The following is a 22,368-nucleotide window of genomic DNA, read 5'->3' as shown; positions in this document are numbered from 1 at the left end:
GGAACAGGAGCATGGACGATAGCACTGCCTCGTTGGCCGATTCCACTTCCTCGTCCACCGCTCCCTTCCTGTCTGAGGCGGAGATGTCGTTCAGTTAAAATTATTGTAAAAAGGAAAATACATACATTCCACTGGGGTCTATAATGATTATAATGTGGGATAGTAATGATATTAATTATGAAGTAATTTTATTTTATTTTTTGTAATTTTTTTTACATGTTCTTGTCTCTCTGTCTTGCTTTTATGTTGTTTGGTACTTTTCTCTTTGCATCATTCCCATTGTTTTTGTCCAGTCAGTAAGCTTTTACCATGAGCTTTATGTTGACACTGTTTTTGCTGAAGTCTTTCTGTTTGTAACAGCTTTAACGTTTTTTTTTTTAACTCTTTATGAGCTTTAAACTGGAGTGAGAGTGAGAGCATTTGGCCCATGCAATTACCTAAACGGTGGGAAAAAGTAATTCACACCACAAATCTGTGACATTTTGTTTGTAGCAACGTTTAACAAATGAGATTGCTTTATAATAGCCTCATGTCCTACAATTTGAACAATTCAAAACAGAGACTAATTTCCAGAATTGAATATCAAGAGGGGATATAAAGAAAAAGAAGGCTGAATTTTATCCAAATGTAATTTTAGTTTAAAAGCTACTTTTTCAGCTGTAATGGCAGTTTCTGACCAGCAAGAGGCGCTGCAACCTCAGCTGTGTGTGTTTTTAAATTGGTGGTTTGAGCTTTCCAGTCATCGAGCCTGATTATCCTGTTATACTGTACCCAGACACACGCTCATTCACACACCTGTGTTGGGAGGATTTGCAGCGTCATCGGTCGGAATAAAGTCTGCGGCCCTTAACCTCCAATCAAAGTCCAGACAAGGTTGCATTGTGGGCCATCTGGATGGAAATGAGTGTGTGTGTGTGTGTGTGTGTGTGTGTGTGTGTGTGTGTGTGTGTGTGTGTGTGTGTGTGTGTGTTTGTGTGTGTGTGTCTGAAGGTGACAAAGGGTGAGTTTCGGTGATGTAAGAGTCACCTTCTCTCACTCACTCACTCACACACACACACACACACACACATGCACATACGCACACACAGCCACAGCTTATTGGTTCAGAGGCCGAAAATCTGAAAAATCCTCATCCCATCCAATCTACCCCCGTTTGAAAAACACACACACTTTATGGAAGAACTTCAATAATTTTATATTGCAGATTACTAAACTCTGCACAGTTATTTGTGTGTGTGTGTGTGTGTGTGTGTGTGTGTGTGTGTGTGTGTGTGCTTGTGTGTCTGTGGCCAGAAGTTAATCTCTTGATGAGACATCTGCTTTTCGGGGCAGTAATACTTCCTGCTAAATGGAAAGAGCTCTCTCAGTGTGTGTTGGTGCAGTTAGTTTGCCACTTTTGCAGCCTGGACAAAGACGTCATACAGTGTGCTAAATAACAACACAGTCCTCAGATGGTGACTTAAAGCTGCACTGTGGCACTTTAATGCAACCATGCACTAACATTTTTTGTCTAAATCACCAAAATGAGGCCAAAACATGGGGGCATTCCTTCACCGTCTCGTTGAAACACTTTATATTTGCTCAATTACTTCCAGTTTAGTGTCTAACAGCTTAGAAAGTGACCACTCAGGCAAAAACTTTCAAAGATTGCTTGAAATTGTCCAAAACTCTCTAAAATTCCTGGTTGAAACAGGAAGTTAACAGCGTCCTCTTGCTTGGCAGCGCAGCCGTCTGGCCCAGGTGTCAGCTCATACTGAACATTTAATGTGATTGTTATGTTGCACGTTATGGAAATGTCGGTGATACATATAAAACCTGCAAATCGAATGTATCCGTGGTTTGCACAGAGTCACTCTCTGCATCTTAAAGCATTTTAATGTGCTTGAACTGATAGTGGAGCTCTGCTTTGTACTGTGGCAGGGTTTCTCAGGTTGGATCAAGAAAGAAACATAAAGCCAGTAACAGTTATGAGATCATTGCTTTAACTTACAGGTCATTAGTAGGACAGCGACATCAACACACACCTGCTGGGGTCAGCACTTTAAATGGAGACACTGACCTGATCTGTGATAAGTGAACAGTCCATGATTGCCAGCCCGTTCACCTCTGGCTGTCCTGCTCTCAGTGTCCCACACTGCACTACAGTATGTAAATGCTTTTCATCAGCTATCTCATGTTGGACACTAATCTATGCAGTGTGAGTATTGACTTTATACAGTGGAGACAGAGGTGAAACGACCGCTAGTCTTCTCCAATCAAAAGATTTATTTTCCCCCAAAAGTCGTCACATTCCTGAAAGCCTGTCTGTTTAGGGTCATTCCAAGTCCAGTGGCCGAGTATTCAAAGTGACATCTGTCAGATTTGAACATCATAAGCGGGCTTTTTCTTTCAGTCTGAAGTGAAACATCCAATTTCACAGTATAACCCTTTTCATCTGATACCTCTTTGCACTTTTCTCACTCTGTTTTGGTTTCTTAAATATTTAGTTCCTGTGGCATGGACCATCAATATCCAATGATTATTGCTTTTCCTGTCAACATCAGTTGGTTCTGTTTGTGAGGTTCAGTGGCCGTTGGCAAAAGAGTCGTTGAGCACATTTGACAATTACACAGGAAAGATTTTGAGCTTTTCTTTATTTGGTATTATTTGCACCAAGAGGAGTTTTTTAATACTGGATGTTAAAGGTCATCACATAAATGAGAAGCATACATTTTTTAAGCACCTAAAACCTGTCAACTCCTGACTTTAGCCTGTCCTTGAGATAAATTGTTGAACTTAATTTTTCACCAAAGCGTCATATCCACCGGTGATACATCAACTGGCACACGTCAGCTTTTCTACACAAAACTGAGGTTTCTCCAGTGTGACAACTGCATCTGCAGCACAGTTATATGCTGTTACAATCTATTTTCTCAGGTGCTAATGCGTGATGAAAAGAGTGATGGAGGAAAAATTGGGAGAGACGTGCAATATTACAGCCCAGTAATGCAAAATGTGTCATCGTTTCCTAAACCTAAACAAGGAGCGACTAAGGTCTCCACAGTATGGATCTGTTCTCCACAGAGGTTAATGGGAGAGATTGTGTAATGTGCACACTGCAGGAAATTTGAATACATGAACTGTCTAAACACTTTTCCTGGGATGATCACTTTCTAGTTTTAATCAGTAGAATATGGTTCATGTTCAGGGAGTACTTGACGTTTTGGGGAGTTTGATCTTATGACAAGTGACACTAGTGTGATCAGTTAGCTCTGAGACCGGAAGTAATGTACTCGATCGTTAGTGAGACAAAATAACTTTAATGATCCAAAATATACAAAAGTTCAGTTTTATTTTTATATGTTTTAATCAAAATTTTCAAAAACTGGAACTAATTACTGTTTCTGATGTGAAAGTCGTCGCACAGTTGGTTGAGTCTCAGTGCTCTCATTGAGTTTGTTTCCAGTCACAGCTAAAAATCTAATTTACTCACTTTATGCCACATGTCCAGACAAAGTTAGACAGTAGCTGGTGAACTACTAGAGAGTGTAGCAGCTAAAAAAGACAGATATTTCTCCCAGGAGTTGAGAACCAACAGTGTGCCCACAAATATTATCGCTATTAGCCATACATTAAAAGAAAAATGCTAAAATGTAAATGCTAAAAGGTTTATCTTCCTTACTTGGGTAATACAAATATCTGTGATTACTTATTACTACTTGTGCCCTGTAGGCCTTCACATTGTGCTATCTACCAGTCACAGAGTTACTCCTGGGATCTTGTCAGATTTGATGTAAAATGGGTCAAACTCCCAAAAGCCAGTTTAATCCCTGAGAACAAAGTTATGAGGCAACATATTTGGATATCAGCTTTTGAATCAGAATCTTTATCGACCTCCGCTGTGAACCGTGACACTACAACAGCCGGTATTCTCATCTCCTTTCTTCAGCTCTTGCTTGGCCAGTGCTGCTTTGGCACACAGAGAGAGGTGCAGTCAGTATGCTAACGCCGTTAGCCAGTTTCCTTCCCAGCAGAATGGAGCCCGGGGGTTGTTTCTTGTCAGTCGCGAGCTTTAACCTCTGTTATTTCCTGTCCTGTTTACATTGAACACACTCATTTAAGCAGACGTGCACAATATCATACTCTCACACAAACACTGCAGCGTACCGTACCATTAGGCTCAATGCTCACTTCAGCATTACACACACAACGGCTCCTTGACTTTACTCTTATTAGACATTTGGCGTGACTGGTCCCCCTCAGGCCCACCCTGAGGCCTCTGGCTGTCATGGCTTTTCTCCCTCTTTTTTTTCTCCCTCTTTCTCCCCCTCTGTCCCACTTCCCTTCCTTCAGTTTTACCCAATAATGAGTCCATCTTTCACTTTTGGATTAGTTCAAGTAATTAAAAGCAGATAGTGAAGAAAGCATGCACTATACATTAGACAAGATACTGTATGTGGTGTGTTTTGTTGACACTGTGTATGTAGTGTATATGATTGTTGGATATAAAGGGAATACTATACAATGACCTGGATGTCATATTTAATTGTTCTTTCATAATTAATATAAACTATATGGCTGAATATCAGTAATAAACTTAAAACTTCCCGTGACGGGCTGTTGTGTTTTTCTGTGTGTAATGAAGACAGTGTTTGTGCACAATCCCAGACACGTCTTTTTTCTTCGAAAGATCAGACACATTTTCATCCCCGCTTCTGGTTTCTTTGTCATGGATGTGGTTTTCTGTCCTCTGACTCATTCCAGGCTTCCTGGGCTTTTACCTCCTTTCCACTTGTAATAAAAAAAAGTGTCTATTATTTAACACGTTCTACTCTGCAATGTGTTTTGAGTTTATCTGATATGACAGACTGTTTTTTTAAGGCGCAGCTTTGCCTTCACACTCTCTTTAATCCAGAGACAGGATTTGCAGAAAGTAAAGGGACTAAACTGAAAGAGAAACTTGTTATGGACTCCATCTTGCAGAAAGTTGCTGTGCTGTGCGTAGTTTAAAGAAAAACACACTCTACACACACTAGTAGGCAAGCCTTCACCCTTGTACAGGTTGTACGTTATTATGGGGACATAACGTGTACTAACCCACACACACATGCTGAAGAAGTAACTCTTTTTGTGATGGTGACTTTGCCTCATGTAAACACACACCCTTACTCAGCAAAGAAAGGCACTGACACCATTAGCTCACTATCCAACGAGCAGCTTTAATAGACCAGGCATAAGCTTTATCCTCACGCTCCCATCTCTTATTCTTCCCCTATTTTTCTCCCCCCCTGCCTCCTCTCATCCGTCTCTCATCCCTCGTCGCTGCTCTGGAGGGTCGTAAAGGTTAGTTTGAGAATATAATCCATCACCGATCGCTGATTACCTGCTGCAAATCCTCAGTAATCAGTGACACAATAGAGTCTGAGAGGAGGCAATTGGTTTGGGAGATTACGCACATTTTATCCGGACTCCGTAACGCATTCTTATTATCACCTGCATCGTTTCCAAATGTCCATAACCTCATAAACAAATTGTCATGTGGCCTGTGAAATCCACTCCAACTTCCTCCCTTTTCTGTTCCACAAAATCATCATTCTCTCTTTTATCATCCCTTTATTTCCTCCTTCTCTCCATCTGCTTTTTCCAGATAAAACAAGTCTTCTTCCTAAGCCCCTTATCCAAACACTCACCCTTCTCCTGCTCAAAACACTTCAATCCCAACAAGAAAAACATTTTCTCATCACTCCCCTCTCATCCGTCTTTTCCTCTATTTTTCCCTTCCTCTCATCCGTCTGTTCTTCCTGTCAATCTCATTTCCTCCACAACTTCTTTATCCCTCATGTTTGCTTAAAGTCTAGTCTATCCTCCCTCTGCTGCAGCCACTACTGTCTGCTCTCTTTGATTGCATCTGTTTCTTTTCATCCCTCCCTCTCTCCCTCTTTCTCTCGCTGTCGTTTTATCCCCCTCATCCTCCCACTCCGGTCGTCTGTCTCTCTGTGTGTCCTCTTGCTCTGTATCCTCGCTGACATTGCTGTTTCTTTTTATCCTTTCACAGTTCTCAGAACTAAAGAGGACATCCCCTTTCATCCTATAGACATCAGTGTCTTCCCTCGCTGAGTTTGCCTCCTCTCTCTGTGTTTCTTTCGGTTTTTGTTCTTCTTCCTGCCTTGGGCACTAAATATTAAGTAGATATTAAATATTTGATCCACTTTCTGACATTTTTCTTAGCTAACTAAGCTGAGCCAAAGCAATTAAACTCCCCAATCTAAGCTATTACTGAAGATACGATTATGTATATAAACGGGTATGTATTTGAATTCATAACATTACAAACATAAATGGTTAGATATTAAAAGATGTAATATAGACAACACGACTGATCCTCAGCTACAGTCAGTGTCTATTTTGAGCCCCCTAAACATACTGTTTCATACGTATATCAAAAGAAATCTTATAAAGCCATTTATTGGACCTTTAAAGCCGCTCTTATCAATACTCCTGTTTTATTAATGGACCAAATAAGTATGTGTAACGTGACAGGAGTTAGCTATGCAATTCTCCCCAGCTCTGTGGAGTTTTTGTTGGTTTTGTGCCCTGCAAACTTCACTGTTTTGGTCTCATCAGTGTCATTTTCAACCACAGCAGGCGACTGTTTTTAGCCGACAGGCTCTGATAAACTCTACTGTACGCTCAGCACACAGCAGCAGACAGACAAAGCAACTAGCTGCCGGATATAATGTATCATTTCATTTTGTAGCTAAAGAGCCAGATATTCCTCTCATTAGTCGATTGCGAGCTAAAAGGAGAATAAATATTGAACTCATAAGGAGATACTGAAACCTGAATATTCAGCTAATAATCAGAAAAATAGCTTAATCAGGATAACGAAAGGAGACGTCTCCCTGGTGGCGTTGATGAGGAACGGAGCTAGATGTGGGACAACTTTGTCCAAGGGAAACTTTTGATCTGAGGGTTGATCGGAAGTGCCAGGCATCGCCGTGTGCTGAAATGACAGCTTAATGACAGGAGAGAGCGAGAACACGTTTAAAGTTTGACAGCCTACAAAAGATTGGCAGGAGGACAGCGTGTCAGGTTGTGATTGGATGAAGAGCATGTGAGCTGGAGGAGATAGGGGGTGGCGTTAGACTGTGCTTGTGACTGGGAGGGAATGAACTTTAGGTTTATATGTGAAAATAGGTAGAAAAATAAATTGTGTGTTAAATTTTGAACACAGTTAAGTATTTATTTATTTTTCTCGCCAAAAATTTTGAATGCAGATGACCTGTAACTGCCCTGATAAGATGGAAAATATAGTGGGTCCACATCATATAGTCACCCATGGTCCAAGTTCAAACTAGCTAACAATATTTACTGAAAATAAATACTTCACACTTGGTTTTCTGAGGAAATATCCAGACACCTGGCATAAAAAAATGAAACTTTGTAACCTCAATATACCACTGCTTGAGAGTAACAGGGGCAAAAACTTGTTATAGTGCTTTGTGTCCTTATTTACCCTAACTGTGTGCATATGAAATAGTCAAAAACAAGTGCTCAGGCGGAAAAACAAGCAGAACGCATAAAACTATATAAACCTGCATAACTTCCCAGTTTAAAGCCTTAAAAACTGTGATAAACTATATATTACTTGATTTGAATCTCATTGGCTACATGAAGCATCAATCAATTGGAGGCAGGTGTTTAAGTGGCTCAGGAGAGAGGAGAGAGAAGAGAGAGTTGGTCACTTATCTATACGATCCCTCATTGGCTGTTGTAGGATCTAGGGCGGGCATAGAAGCTCATATGAAAAAGCGTCCTTGATCACATTGATCACGTTTTTGCTTCAAAAGTGCGGATGAGTTTATGATACAGTGAAAATTATCCAATTAGCTTTTCCATGAATCCATATAGTGTAATAATAATTTGATGAAAACACATCTTTGTCTCTTACAGTTCCAGGAAACACATCGTAATGCTGCTCCTGCTCAGTTTCGTGTTTATAAATAACTGAAACAGAACTTGATGCTCTCCACTTTTAGTGAATACTAATACGAAGCTGTTTGTTAAATTCGCACAGCCAATTTAACCAACTACCAAGTGCCAAAATCAGTTTATGCGTGGAGGCAAACATTTGGGACTCGGGAGAGGGGAGACAATCAATGTAGCGTGTCACTTCCTGTCTTCTTTCTCGTCCCACAGGATAAATCTGTGTCAACACCAACTCCATCACTCCTTTCTCATGCTTCAATTTGTTTATTTCTTTCTCTCTCTGTCTGTTTGCCTCACATTCTGGTCACGTTCGCACTTGTCCTCCTCGTCTGCCTTCCTCCTCTTCCTCCTCACACACTCCGTCCTTCGTCCTGTCTGTCTCAGTCTGCGTCTTCCTTCTTGTTGTTGCTCCACCACTCCTCTACCTCTCCCTCAGGACTGTTGTGTTTACTCTTCGTCTCTTCGTCTCGTTCTCCTCCAGCGGAGGATGGCGACGTGTCTCGCCGTCGTGGATAACGCAGGGTTGCTGTGGGAATAACAGCTGCCACTTTTTAGTTCAGAAACTGACAGAGAAGAACAAAAAAAAAAAAAAAACGGGAGGGAAATATATATATATGTAAACATGAACTATTTCAAAGTTTGGATTTATCTTTCCTTAATGAGGTCAGCCTTAGAAAGTGAATTTAATTAGCGGACACACACCTGGACTTTAATGCCGAGCAAGTGAAAACACTCTTTCCCATCGCTCCCTTGTCTCTATTCGCACAGTGCGTTAGACCAAATCAGGATACCACAGAAGAGTTGTTTATTGGCCAACAGAGCAATGCAGCGGTGTTGCTGGTCAGGTCCCAGGTGTGTGTGTGTGTGTGTGTATGTATGTGTGTGTTTAATCTACAACATCCACTCCCCTCTGGCCAGTGCTATAAATACGATGATGTTCTCTCTCATGTTGCCAGGTTAGATAACAGCTGAGAAAACAGAGGTACACTGAGATAATTAACTGTGAAGCTGTTTTGTATGTTTACTGAGATTATTGTTAAAAGTGATGCACAAACAAGGAGAGTTTGCAGGTTGGCCCCATATTACCCAGCGAGCATTTCACGGAGGCTCAACCCTTATCATTTACATGACGTGCAGGTTGAATGAACCTGAATTTAGGTTTTGTTACATGATAATATTTTATATAAAACCAGTTTCCCACGTTTTGGGGCATTTCTGCCCTTAAAAAAATCTATGTGAAATGATCAAACCAGAGAACAACATCCACAAGTTTACTCAAAGGATTAGTTTCATAAGTTTGCGGGTTAGCCTACATTAGATGTGAGCCAATGTTAGCCAGCAACGGCACACAAGCAGAGTGCATCTGTGTTTAAATTCGGGTAAACTCTCACTATTTGGCACTCACCAGAGACTGTAGTTCCCACTCAAAGTTGATTTCTGATCCAGCTCCAGTCAGCAGTCAACATTAAGCTATAATAACTTGATATGAACACCAACAGCGGAGGTTTCCTCAGAAAACAACTGCTGTAGTCAGGCTGATAAACAGGAGTGAAGATCTCCCGTCTGTAAACTGCTCTGGATCAGAGCAGATCCGACATGCTAGCCAACTCTTAGCAGCTGAGCAGCATCTCTTCCTCGCATAACACTCTACAGATGTCATGTTTTATTTTGAGAGGGAGCTCCCTAGTGGCTGAATTTACATTTTGTACTTTATAAGAACTTTGCTAATAGTTGCTCAGAATAATACAGATCAGCATATGCACTTTTCATTTCATCATCTATGAAATATGCAGATTGTTCCTTTTAATGGCCAAAGAAGTCTCTTGCTCTTCCAAAATTAATACAAGAGGCTTTGCACTTTTGAGACTCCACTGCTATGAAACCCTGAATCCATCATCTTTATGGCCTCTTTTATACCTGAGCTGTATACATTATGTATTTCAGTCCATCACATTATGACTTCAAAAAGGTGTCGAAAATACTTTAGGACTCCATAGAGGGCCATTTTTATTTTATTTTTTAAACTCGCTGATGATGAATATCAGCCCCATCTTGAATCTGCATACAAATAGCACGACTTTAGACTTTCATATTTCATGCAGTGCATACTCCAAAGTCCAGTGTTTTGTGGTAGTAACAATAGCCATATATACGAAGTAATATAAAGGGCGAGAAAGTCCATACAGGGATGGTGGAAACAAACATACGACTTTCATGTAAGACATTATGGGAGAGACGAACCACTTGCAGCATTTTGAATAGAAAAGTCCAGTTATGGCAGTTGTATGACACATGACTCTTCCTCCCAAAGGCCAATCGTCTGCTTTATAGCAGTCGAAGCAAGAAAGATATCAGCCAATTGCGTTGTTGAAAATATGTTCCACTAAATAGTTGCGTTTAGCCGACTTTGTCTACCTGGGAAGGAGATTTTGGAGCTTACTCGCTGAAAACATCCGCTGCCGCGTGAAACAAGGTTGATGAGGGCGGTGAGAGTGAAGTAAAACCACCGACTGTATAAAATATATGAAGCTTTCTGGTCTGTGAAACAAACGACTCCACTGGTTTCAGAAAGAAGTCTTATTGTGTGTAAACTTATGAGAAAACAACCTTACTTCTCACTTGATTTACTGTCTCAGTGAACAGTTACCTGATGAGTTTATGGTCTTGATCTCTTGGGTCAAGTCTTCTTCAATACAACATGATGTTCGTTTTGTAAATTATGGTCCATTTAGAGTAAAAAAGACAATCAAAGAGTATTTGCGTAGGGTGTGGCTATATTGTGACTGATGCTTGTCGCTACCACCTCGTTGGTCATAGTCAGATTAAATCAGGATAACCTCCCCAGTTTCCCCCACTTGTCCAAATATGGTCACTTCTGGTCCCAAAAATCCAAGATGGCGATGGCTGTAATTCCAAACTTGAAGCTTCAAAATGGTGGTCCACTGACTGAGTTTCCCAACAGGAAAAGTTGGCTGTAAAATCAAAGCAATGAGCTGAAAAGGGCTCCGTAGATCTGAGGGGAACTGCAAAGTTCACTAAGGGTTCATCACTACTAGCAAACCTTTCACATTACACATTGTCATCTGACTCTTTGTTAATATATGTATATTGATTAGCATACCTCAACAGAAGAGGAGAAATTGGTATGAATGTACAGCAGCCGATCAGCACATTGCTTCATAAGAACTGCAGCATCACATACTTCTACTGTATGAGATGTATTTGCATCTTCTTGTATTCAGGAGTTAAACAGTTTACTGCAGTGTCTTGCTCAAAGATTGACATTAGCTACAATGAGGGCATGAACCCATCTCTTACAATGATGCGAATATTGACATTAGCCAGGATGGGGCCATGAACCCGTGGTCTTTTGATTGGTCAGGTCAGGTCAGGTCAGGTCAGCTCTCCCACCACATCCCACTGCTAGTTAATGGCCTCATTGTTTGCTTGATTTGAACATGCCTTAATGATTCAAGCCCTCTGGGTTGTTAATTTGACCTTTTCGCTGCTGTTTCACCAGAGAGAAAATCCTTTGGAAAATTGTCTCAGAGTAAGAGTATTGTGTTGATACAGTATGATATATCCCCATGGTGGGACCAGTCATAAGTTCAAAAAGGCCTCAATTGAAATTAATCACCTGCAAATGTTGAAGTCAAGTTCATTTTATTAGACCAATAACACAAATCACAAACATAAATAAACTCCTCAAATAACTCTAACTGGGAAAACATGGGAGACACCTCAGAAAGAGCGAGAGAGGAGGGATCCCCCGCCCACAAGAGGACCATCTGTTCTTTTGTTAATGTGCACTTTAATATAGTGAGAGACTGAGGATATGATTCATAAAAAACTAAAAATGAACAGGGAAAAGATGCGTCACAGTCTATGTAGAATTGTGTCCCTTATTTAACCATGTCCATTAAACAAACTGAAATTTGTGTAGACATTAAAGTCAACGGAGGAACACCCAGCTCTATGTCCACCCTCAGGGTAGTAGGACCTGCTACTGTGGACATTTTAACCCCCATCCACCAACAACTTTACAAGTCTATATAGACAAGAATGCCATCAACAACATAACGTGTTTTCAATACGTCTGTTTCTTGAGAGGAAAAATCCTCATCACCCCTCGTCTCCACCTACATAAACACGGTAAACCAAAGCTAGATGCACCTAGATAAAAACAACATTCTCAAAGCTTGAACCTGATAATTATCCAGCCGATTACATCTACAAACCATTAGAAAGAAGTTTAAGGATATCACATTAGGGTCATAAGCTATGTCCATGTGGACCAGGGTTAGTGATATGTTGACTTACAGCAAGATACACCAGTTGGTTTGTGTACAAGCCTCACTCAAACAGTGATCGGGCAGCCGGTGTTCGATTTGGGTCTCTCTGTCCTCAGACACAGTGGCGCTTTGAGCTAAATGCTAACATTATCATGATCACAATGACAGTGCAAATGGTTGTTTAGCAACTACAGCAGTATAACGTTGATGGCTAAAAATGTATCATCACTGAAGTCAGTAGGAAAAACACCCTGTGGGAAGCATGAATGTCTGTAGAAACGTTAATGTCAGTTCATTGATTAGACCTTGAGATACTTCACTCTGGTGTAGGACTGACCAACCATCATCAGCTGATAGTGTGGTTGTCAGGCCTCATGCTTGCTGTGACTAAACCCAGATCTTACCCTAATCCTAATGACATAACTGTGACATCATCAGGCAGCTCTTCTGACTTAAGAAAGCTCCCTCAAGGGTCACAGAGGACATGACACAGCTTTTATTTTCACAGCCTGAGTCGTACTCCTCGTGACGAGTAAACTGACCTTTATGTGTAATATTGTACTGTATAGAGTTCCCTTTTAATTGTGTGTTTGTATTGAAACAAATTGAGTCGATTCACTTTCAGGTCAGGCGGCACCAAAATGTAAATGAATCATTGTGTGCAGGGGCTGGAGATGTTTGCTCTGCTTTGAACACGGTGCAGAAACTGAATTATGCAGAACAAATCGTTGTTATTGTTAGCCCTCAACAAGCGTTGTTCAGGCAAACATGTAATTTTTTTTGCCTATTTTCTGAACTGTCTTTGGTCTCTGCTCATTATCGTGTTTATTCAAGTGTTCACACAGCTGGCAACACCATCATGCTACACCTTAAGATTGCAAAGTGAATTAGAATTACTGAATAACTGCAGAGAGAGAGAGAGAGACACACCAGGACATCCTGCTTTGCTTATATATGTTTATATTTATTTGATCGTTACCTCAGATAACTTGTCATTTTTCATTACTGGACTGCGGCAGGCGTACAAACACAAACTGACAGAACAGAGGAAACTACACAGATTGTTGTTGTGTCAAATTAAGCTTGGTATCAAACAGGAAGTGATCACAACTAATTCTGCACCAATTACACAGTCTCCTTCTTTGCAAAAGGGCTTCACTGTATAACATTCCCAGGTTTTATTTCTCCAGTCTTGCCTTTGCTAATCTGTGTCGAGGAGGAAAACACAAATTAGGAATTTTGTGCTAAAAATACAGCAACTTTGGAAGACATACCACTTAATTTGGCTAATTTGGGCTAGTGAAGCCTCATATCTAGTGCGGCAGGGATGGCATACTTTTGTAGGCTAACCCGGAAGTTAGCGTCGACCTATTCCCTTGACAAAAAGCCTATGGGATTATTCAATTGGATTTTGGATTAAAGCAGAAAATAAACAAACACAAGTTAATGATACTTGTGCGATACAATGTTTTGTTTAGCAAAATAGTCGTCATAAGTGAGCGCCACTTTTACGATTTTTGAGGCATAAATGCAAGAAAACGTGCTAACGAGCTACATCGCAGTCACATCACTTCAACGTTACCACTCCACTTCAAGCTTCTTACTACACCATACACATTTTACTGTAAATGATAAATCTACAAGTTGTTAAGTTAAGAGTTAGAATAGTTTGCAACTAAAGTCCACCTGTAAAGACAAACTAGAGAGTAGAAGGTACATAAATGCGTTTTCTTTGAAACACGGGGTATTAAATGACTTTGGCATAGAACAAAACAGGAAACTGTCTGAAGCCTGTGATAACCACAGACCTTATTTCAGACATTTAACAGAAAACCCATTCAAAAAGCCCACTGGCTTTGAGACGAGGCTGCCTTATTTCTTTTTTTTTTTTAGCTTTAGCTGAACTTCCGAATTAATTAGGAATGCTTGCCAATACAAATAAAGCAGGGCTGTTGCTAGTTTAGCAATCAGTTAATCAATTCAGCCCAAATATGATTACATACTGCAGTCCATTTGCTGATTGCGAAGCATTTAGTGAAATTAGCAACTTCGTTTTAAAAAATAATTTCAAACTTAATTGAGTTTTCCCCCCTGTCAGTAGAAAAGAGACAGACACTGTCTTTGAGCATTTGCCAGTCAAGTTTAATTTCATCTTTGAGAAAAGAAAAAACAGAAGAGAGAAAAGAAAAGTTTGGTCTTTGTAAACATCTATATCGTTTTTCATGTCATGTCATTTTCAGCTTTTAAAAATACTTCACTCTTTACTACGACATTTCCAACATCAACACTGTATTCAGTATGAGTTTAATTCATGCATCGACACACTCATGGACGGAATGATATGAAGAAAACACACGCGTCCATGCACACACACACGCGCTCAGTAACACACACACACACACACACACACACACACACACACACACACAATAAAAAGGATAAGAGCACACTCTGTAATTTCTTACTATGCTAATTTGCTCTACTCTCTGAGGGCTTGTCACCAAAACAACACAAAACAATGGAAACAAATGCAACATAAAGAATATAACAATAATAAAATACATGGAAAAAATGAAAAACACCAGATATTAATATCAAAAGCACTTTGTGAGCTCAAAATAGGGCTGCGAGTTATATGAATAAAATGAAAAGTGATGAATAAATATAAAGTGATAAAACATATCAATATTTATAAGGTAGAGATCAATAGAGTGGCTGATAGGAGAGAGAGTGAGAGAGAAGAGAGGTCAAATAAGAGCTGATCAATAGATAGTGGCTGATTAACATAAGGTTTAAAACACACACACACACACACACACACACACACACACACACACACACACACACACACACGGGATGTTCCTTAATCTGAAAGGTGGCAATACAAACAATATAATTTATGGATCTTTACAAACAAGTTCATATAATTATTGTATTTAGAAATAAAATTCTTTACATTATATCTCAAAGTGTACAACAGTAGTGAAGAAGTCACCCTATCATCACGTGGGGATGAGTCATCAGAGCGGCAGCTAAGATTGAGCACACTGAGGTCATGAGCTTGATACTTTTGCTGGATATTTGTGGGTTTTGGCAGATAAATGAGATACTAGAACTGACAAAAGATATCGGTGCCGCTAAGCGTGAGCTCATGATCAGCTGAGAGACTTTGAAATCTGACCAACACCATAAATCTGTTGTTTAACAGCTCTGCATTCACAACATTTCACTCGTTTGTTGCTGAACCCACAGCATGAAACATGTTAACATGACGGCAGCTACCAGTCTTGACTCCAGGTTTACCACAATATAAATACTTCTAAAAATAATCTTTATATCTCAAGCTCAGATACAGGTAGTGATGTCTGTAAACGCCCCTAACACACACACACACACACACACACACACACACACACACACACACCTGCACAGCTAATCAACCTAGCAACCATATACTTGTACACTTACAGAGAGAAGAAAATAAATACATTTCAGTTTTGATCCCAAGCCACCGTTGCAATCATGGTCTAATTAATTTAGGTACAATATGTAAAAAGTGACACCTCTCAAATTCAGACTCCCTGCCATAAGCTAGTTAGCTCAGTTAAGCGTGCAGCTAGCGGTCGCATTAGCTGACTCTACCCGGATTGGGAGCTCGGAGCACAGGGGCAGTGTTGGTGTTGTCTACCATCAGACGGCTCACCTCTTGGCGACCAAACTGGCTAAGAGCTAGCTGGTTAGCATGCTAGCTCTGCAACACAATACATAGACATCCTCGACACAAAGTTAAAACTGTTATTTCTTCACATTCTGTTGATAATTTCAGTTAATTTCCAAACGTTTTAAACTGAAATTCTTACATATTGCACCCTTGATAAAGTGTAACATTATTGCAAAAAATGTGCAGTAAAAATACCAACGCTACCAAGTGCAGTACATGTGTATCGGTTATCACTGATGTCTGTATGTGAGCCAATCAGAGGATGTGGAGTCGGCGACCTTAATGTATGGAAGGCACACACACACATACACAAACACACACACCACCATCTATTCCCAGTCTTGATCGACAGCCAAATCTATTATCATCTTATTCCACACACACACACACACACGCACACACACACGCGCACACACTCTCACACACACACACACACACACACACACACACACACAAAAAGGGAGGGAATCTAATTTCCAGGCATTTTAACTGTGGGTCAGGTTGGTCTTCTTATTCATTAATCTAGCGTATATGGGCCTCGGCCAGGGACACAAAGGGCGAGCCCTTGTAAGGAGATTACAACACCAACCGACACACAAACACACTCACACAAAGGCACAAATACACATGCAGATCTACATACAATGGAGACACATGCAAACAAGGGGAGGCACGAGGAACACAAAAGTAAAAGAAACACGTGGGGGGAGATAAAAATAGTCGCATGATGAGCAATAAATGCTGAAATTCACCCGCAGAAAGAGAAAAAATTAATGAAAACTGTTGTCACACTGACTAAAAAAAGGGCAAGCAGACAAACTGAGAAACATCAAAAGATTCAAACACACGCACACACAATGTCTCACACACACCAGCAACAGCCAAGAAGACAACGACTTACAGATAGGTGGTCGCTAAGCAACAGGCAAGAGACTAAAAATATGGTTGCATTTCTTCACTCACTTGGAAAGCATGCACACACACACACATAGACACACACACACACACACACACACACACACACACACTCAGCCGTCCTCCAGCGAGTCTTATCAACCTTTAAAAAGCCTCCATTTCTAAATCAGTCCCAGTATTCTTGTGTTCCTGTGGCGTCAGCAGCACTATTATCTGGCCCACTCATTCTTAAACTGGCAACTGTTACAGAAAAGCTTAAGTCATTGAGAAACACAAGTTTGGCCCGCCGTGCGTGCTGACGTCTCAGCGGGCCAGGAGCCACGCCGACGTGCCAGTCATGTCAAAAAAACGGCATCTGGCTGATGACCTCCTTCACGGTGGGTTTACTGTTACATTTCAGTGACGTGCTGCCTGCTAAATACAGTAAATGACTGAGACGATGACTCGAATGATGATTTGATGATTTGAACATCATGTCAACAAGCATCCATGGCTGTGGCTACGACTGAAGACACTGAGGTCATGTTCTTTGTATTATTTCAGGGACATTTAGAGATCTGTGTGGGAAGATATGATTCTGGTATTTGCAGTCTTATTTGAGTATTTTTAGCCACACTAGCCGCATTATGCTAGCAATGACAACGCCGGATATCTCTACAACTTTTAAATAGATTGCCATGAAATTTTGTACAAACATTCATGTTACCAGGAGGCTGAACTCTAAACCTCCGACTTGTCCATTCACAATGACATTCACATTGGGGGTTTCTAGTGAAATGTCCCAACAAATTATTATTTTTTTTTTGTGGTGAGATTTGGCACTGACATTCATTTTTGCTTTTCCTCTTGCATCCTATGGTCAAAGTTTACTTACATTCCCATTAGCCTCAGCTGTAAGTTAGCATGCTACCACGCTAAACTGAGATAATTACCATGGTTAACTTTAAACCAGCATGTCAGCATGCTAATAATGACAATGCTAACATGCTGCTTAGCATTTAGCTGATATGACTGTTCAGGTGCCTAGCTTCCCAGAAATGCTAGCATGGAAACATTTCTACACAATAGGTAAATACATTTTCCGAGAAATATAAGAGCTACCTCAATAACTAAAACCACGGAAATCCAAATAAACTTTTCTTTTTGAGGTTTGACAAACTTTTCTGCGGCGGCGCGTTTGACGCATGACCTCAGTGCTTCTACAATCCTAGCTACGGCCCTGCACGCACATTGCACATGCTTCAAAAACCTATATTACTAAAGGAGGGGAATAACCCTGAAAAGCATAACATGGCCTCTATAACTGCAGCCAAGAAATATTCCTTTGAAACAGAGCAAGAGCATCATGGCAGGTGGCCAAACTCCTATCAATAAATCTTGGCTAAGCTTCCCTGAAATCACCTGGAAAACAATTGTTCGCTGATTTTCTGCTATTAAAGTTTGTGATATTTCACTTTCTCCTTATCTTTAAAGCTATCAGAAGGTGAAATGAACTGGTGTGGCATTTCAAATGTCACATTTGAGGAGAGGTGGTGACACATACAGACATTTTCACCCGAGCGGATCAATGCACCTCTACTTCCAAATATCCACTTATCTCCCGTTTGTACAAGCACTGAGCTTAGCGTCGGACGAGCTCGTGTTTGTTTAGCCTGGTCACGACTGAGCTGGCTTTGCAAAGCCTGCATTTACATTGAGCTGAAAGCAGTGGGTAATTTCTCCATATCTAACAAAGCGGACGGTGGGCAGGTAAATTGTTGTTTTCAGTCTCGTTTTTCTCTTAGTGAACGGGGGATGGAACAAAAAGTGAAATTAGTGTTTTCTCTGAGGATTTTTCTTTGAAGTCCACAAACAGAACTGTGGGCAGCTGAGGGGAAAATGGTTGCAGAGTTGTTTCCCTCTATGCTGTCGTTAACAAGGGGAATACATTTAACAATCATTCGCACTGACAAGCCATATGCCATCCCTGCTGCCCAGATTCAGTTCAGCCCCCTGGGCCGGGCCGGGGTATTGACACAGACATAATGTAAATCTGGATATGACACCTTCTCAGACAAACAATAACAAAAAGGTTAATTTCTAATGATATGTGGCGTAATATTCTCATATCTTACTTTCACACCATGCCTGGATTAAACTTTTCACAAAAACAAAATAAAGAGCACAGCTTTTTGATACAGACTTATAAATAATACCAATGGTTAAGCACATTTATCGGTAGTGGAAACATCATTATGAGTTGAAACTCGACAGTTATTTTTTACTTGCTCGGCAGCTTCCGTAAAACTGCACGCTGAAACTGAATGGCGATCCGTGACACCTTTCTTCCATCCAATCTTAGGATAAAAGAGACTTGTGATTTTTTTTTTTGTTCTGAGCACAAAGAAATCGTTACAACTGCTGCAGAACAAGCCGTGTGATGTTTCAGAGCTGCCGTACGTTTCCCTCAGAGGATCCGGCTCCCCTCTCTGGCTGTGAGTCATCTCCGGTTTTCGCCTTCACCGCCATCCAAACAGCGTTTCTTTTTCCCCCTTGTGATGGATTCCCTTAAAATGTCTGCTTGAACTGTGTTTCAGAGGGAAAACAATCTTCCTCCAGGGCTTTCCTTGCAAAGAAGGGGGGGGGCTTCACACAAATTACATATCAGTGTTTTCTCACACACATCAATAAAAGTTTCTTATAGTATCATGTACAGTTAGAAACACTGGGTATGGTCATAGTTTTGATTTGTCATCAATAACACTGTCATCGCCATCCTCTCCTTAGTCGTCGTCAAGTGGGATCCTCCATTCTGATTGGTCCTGCCTTTGTCTTGTTTGTCCCCGTCGCACAATTCCCTGCTTGGCTTCTGGCTCTGCTCATTAGCATGTTTGTCCAACCCCCCACCCCCACCCCGACATTTTATGCAACTTTAAAGTGTAAACAGTGTACATCACAATATGTAGTGCACAATGCTTCTGCATTGCAAGAAAGACAACTTTTACTAGGTGGACTGCTCGCTTGCTGGTCCTCCAGGTTTTCTAACCTTCACTCGGCCTATTGAACACTTCTCTGGAGATTTCTTCCAGGTGCTAACTGTCCCGAATAAGCTGCTTTAACTCTCTATATATTCATCTCTCCATACTATATGTATACGTCTTTTATTTTTACAATTGCACGGTAACAACATCAACACGTGACGCCATTGAAAAGTTTAGAAAAAAAGGGGAGAAGGTACGTTTCCTTCACGGGATAAATGAGGCTTGCTGATTGGCAGGAGAGGGGACTTGGGATTGGCTCAATTAAAAAGAGGGTTGTTCGGTCGGACGGTTGGTGGTGACTACAGCGTTTCATTATCACAACTTTTGAGACAGTTCCTACAGGAGAGGGAAGAGTAAGGCAAAAGAGGGAGGGACGGAGGAGTGTGAACAGTATCTGTGTGTGTGTGTTGTGGGGTACAAGGACGATTTCGCACAGTGTATTCAAGAAGAGAAGGAGAAAAAGAAAAGACAAAGACAAGAAGAGGTCGTCAGTTTTTATCTTGCACGTTCGCCCGCAAGTTAATGAGTGGTCCTCCACTGCAGGTTCACCTGAGGGCCCCAAAGTGTGTGTTTGTGTGTGAACAGCCGGGGGACGAGGGCTCGACAGTGAAAAGTGAAGTAAAAGCGAGAGAGAGCGAGAGAGAGAGAGAGAGAGAAGAGGGTGTCAAATATTTTGCTGTTCTTCTTCATTTCCTTCTTCCCGTCTGTTCAATAGTATCGTCTTCAGCTTCACAGACGTTTCATGGGGTCTGTCCCTTCAGCTTCCTTGATCAACTTTCACCCTTATCCTTTTACTTCACCTTTGTTTTTCCCGTCTTCTTTCTATTAAACGGCGTCCTCCACTAATGATAATCGTGATTGTGGCAGCTCTTTAAAACCTGCGATGCAATTTTTCCATTCATGCTTTACGTCAAATTTATCTTAAAGGGGCACTGTGTTGTTTTGGAGAAGAGGTTCAAACTCAGAATTTTAATATTTACAATATTAATGAGGTAATATTATTTTTTCCATAACTGAATAAACAAGCTGTTCTCAGAGGAAAATACGGTCCCAGAACGCTGTTCGTAGCTAGAAAGGTGACAGGGTCCGCCACATATAAACAAAGTAAAACGGTGTGAAACTGTGTTGTCCTTTAAGGTCAGTTTGTTTATTCAGTTTATTCAGTCATGAAAACAAAGAGTTTGTTTATTTAGTTTGTTTAGGCATAAAACAAACAAAAGTCAGTCACTGAAGATCTTTCTCTTCTTCTCAAAAACTTCATAGTGCACCTTTAATTTAGAGGCGTTATGTATCCTTCATCACTGGATAGTTGATGGGTTTCCTTTTCAAAAACAGCACCTAACGCTAAAAAAAAAAAAAAAAAAAAAATGCTCAGTTTAAGCATTTCATAATAAATGAAAAACTGTTTTGGACTTCAAAAAAAAAAAGAGGGAATTTAAAGTTTTCCATGAAAAATACAAGAATCAATCCAGTTTTACAAGCCATCTCTCCTCGTTAGGAAGACTCCTCCATCTCTCTCTCTCTCTCTCTCTCTTCATATTGGCAGTGGGTCTCTCTCCCTCCCCTCCTCTCTACGATTTAAAACGCTGGTAAATGGCAGTAGGCCTCCAGTGAAGCCAGCAGGATGTAAACCAGCCACAGCGAGACGAACATCAGCGACGTTATCATCTTGCAAGTCCGCGGCCCGCCCAGCTCGCCGCCGGCGACCGTCGCCCTCCGCCGGTACAGCAGCGTGAGCACGCACACCACGGCCAGGATGGTGAAGAGGGTGACAGAGAAGGCGAGGTTTCCTGGGTCCACCTTGAACGGCATGCCCTTGGAGCGCCAGGCGACAGCCGCGATGGTCCACGCCACGCCGATGCCGAGGAAGACGTTGACGGCGTTGGAGCCGGTGACATTGCCGATGGAGGCGTCGGCATATTGATCCTGGATGGCGGCGACCTTGCTGGCGAATGTGTCTGGATGAAAAAGGAAAAAGATTGGATTGTAATTCTAAGCCTTCATCATCTTTGATATCACATCTTTGATACCTGAAGTCATACAAAACCACCAAATAATGTGAAGCAATCTCATGAAAACTGATTCTGATGTTCTTTTGTAAATGTCTTTCTCAAGAAATAACCTCGAGGTAACATCGAGTCTGAAACCACCCACGTTTACTCTCACAGCCATTAACACAGATGCACTGCACACAAAGAGAAACACAAAAGAGAAGCAACGAGGTGTAGAAAGATCAAGGTAGGCTGGCTGGTATCACAGACAGGCACTATGAACCAGTTAGCGTAAATAATACTTTTCGTAGATTCCTATTGAGCTAGCAAAAACAGCTAATCTGGTGGCATTATTTTTGTGCTCGCTTTCATTTGAAATAATTCATGTTTAACTTAAGTTTATCTGAAAAGTCTGAAGAGGATTGGCTGCTTGCTATCATATATATTGTTTTGTTTGAGTC

General features: G+C 41.0%; 1 protein-coding gene across 2 annotated transcripts in view; it reads right to left on the bottom strand.

The window, feature by feature from the left end:
- Window positions 1-14,380: 14,380 nt before the first annotated feature.
- LOC311251938 (sodium/calcium exchanger 3-like) overlaps window positions 14,381-22,368 on the bottom strand; it is a 103,074-nt gene continuing 95,086 nt past the window's right edge. For both annotated transcript variants that reach the window (XM_084344633.1, XM_084344634.1), the window contains exon 17: window positions 14,381-21,874. In XM_084344633.1, the coding sequence (XP_084200759.1) occupies window positions 21,495-21,874 (380 nt within the window). In that variant the 3' untranslated portion in view covers window positions 14,381-21,494. The remainder of the gene's footprint in view (window positions 21,875-22,368) is intronic.

The sequence above is a fragment of the Pagrus pagrus genome (genome assembly GCF_965226575.1).
Source record: "Pagrus pagrus genome assembly, chromosome: 22".
Taxonomy (NCBI): Eukaryota; Metazoa; Chordata; class Actinopteri; order Spariformes; family Sparidae; genus Pagrus; species Pagrus pagrus.
Note: the sequence above shows the minus strand (reverse complement) of the source record. Positions and strands in the feature narration are given on the sequence as shown.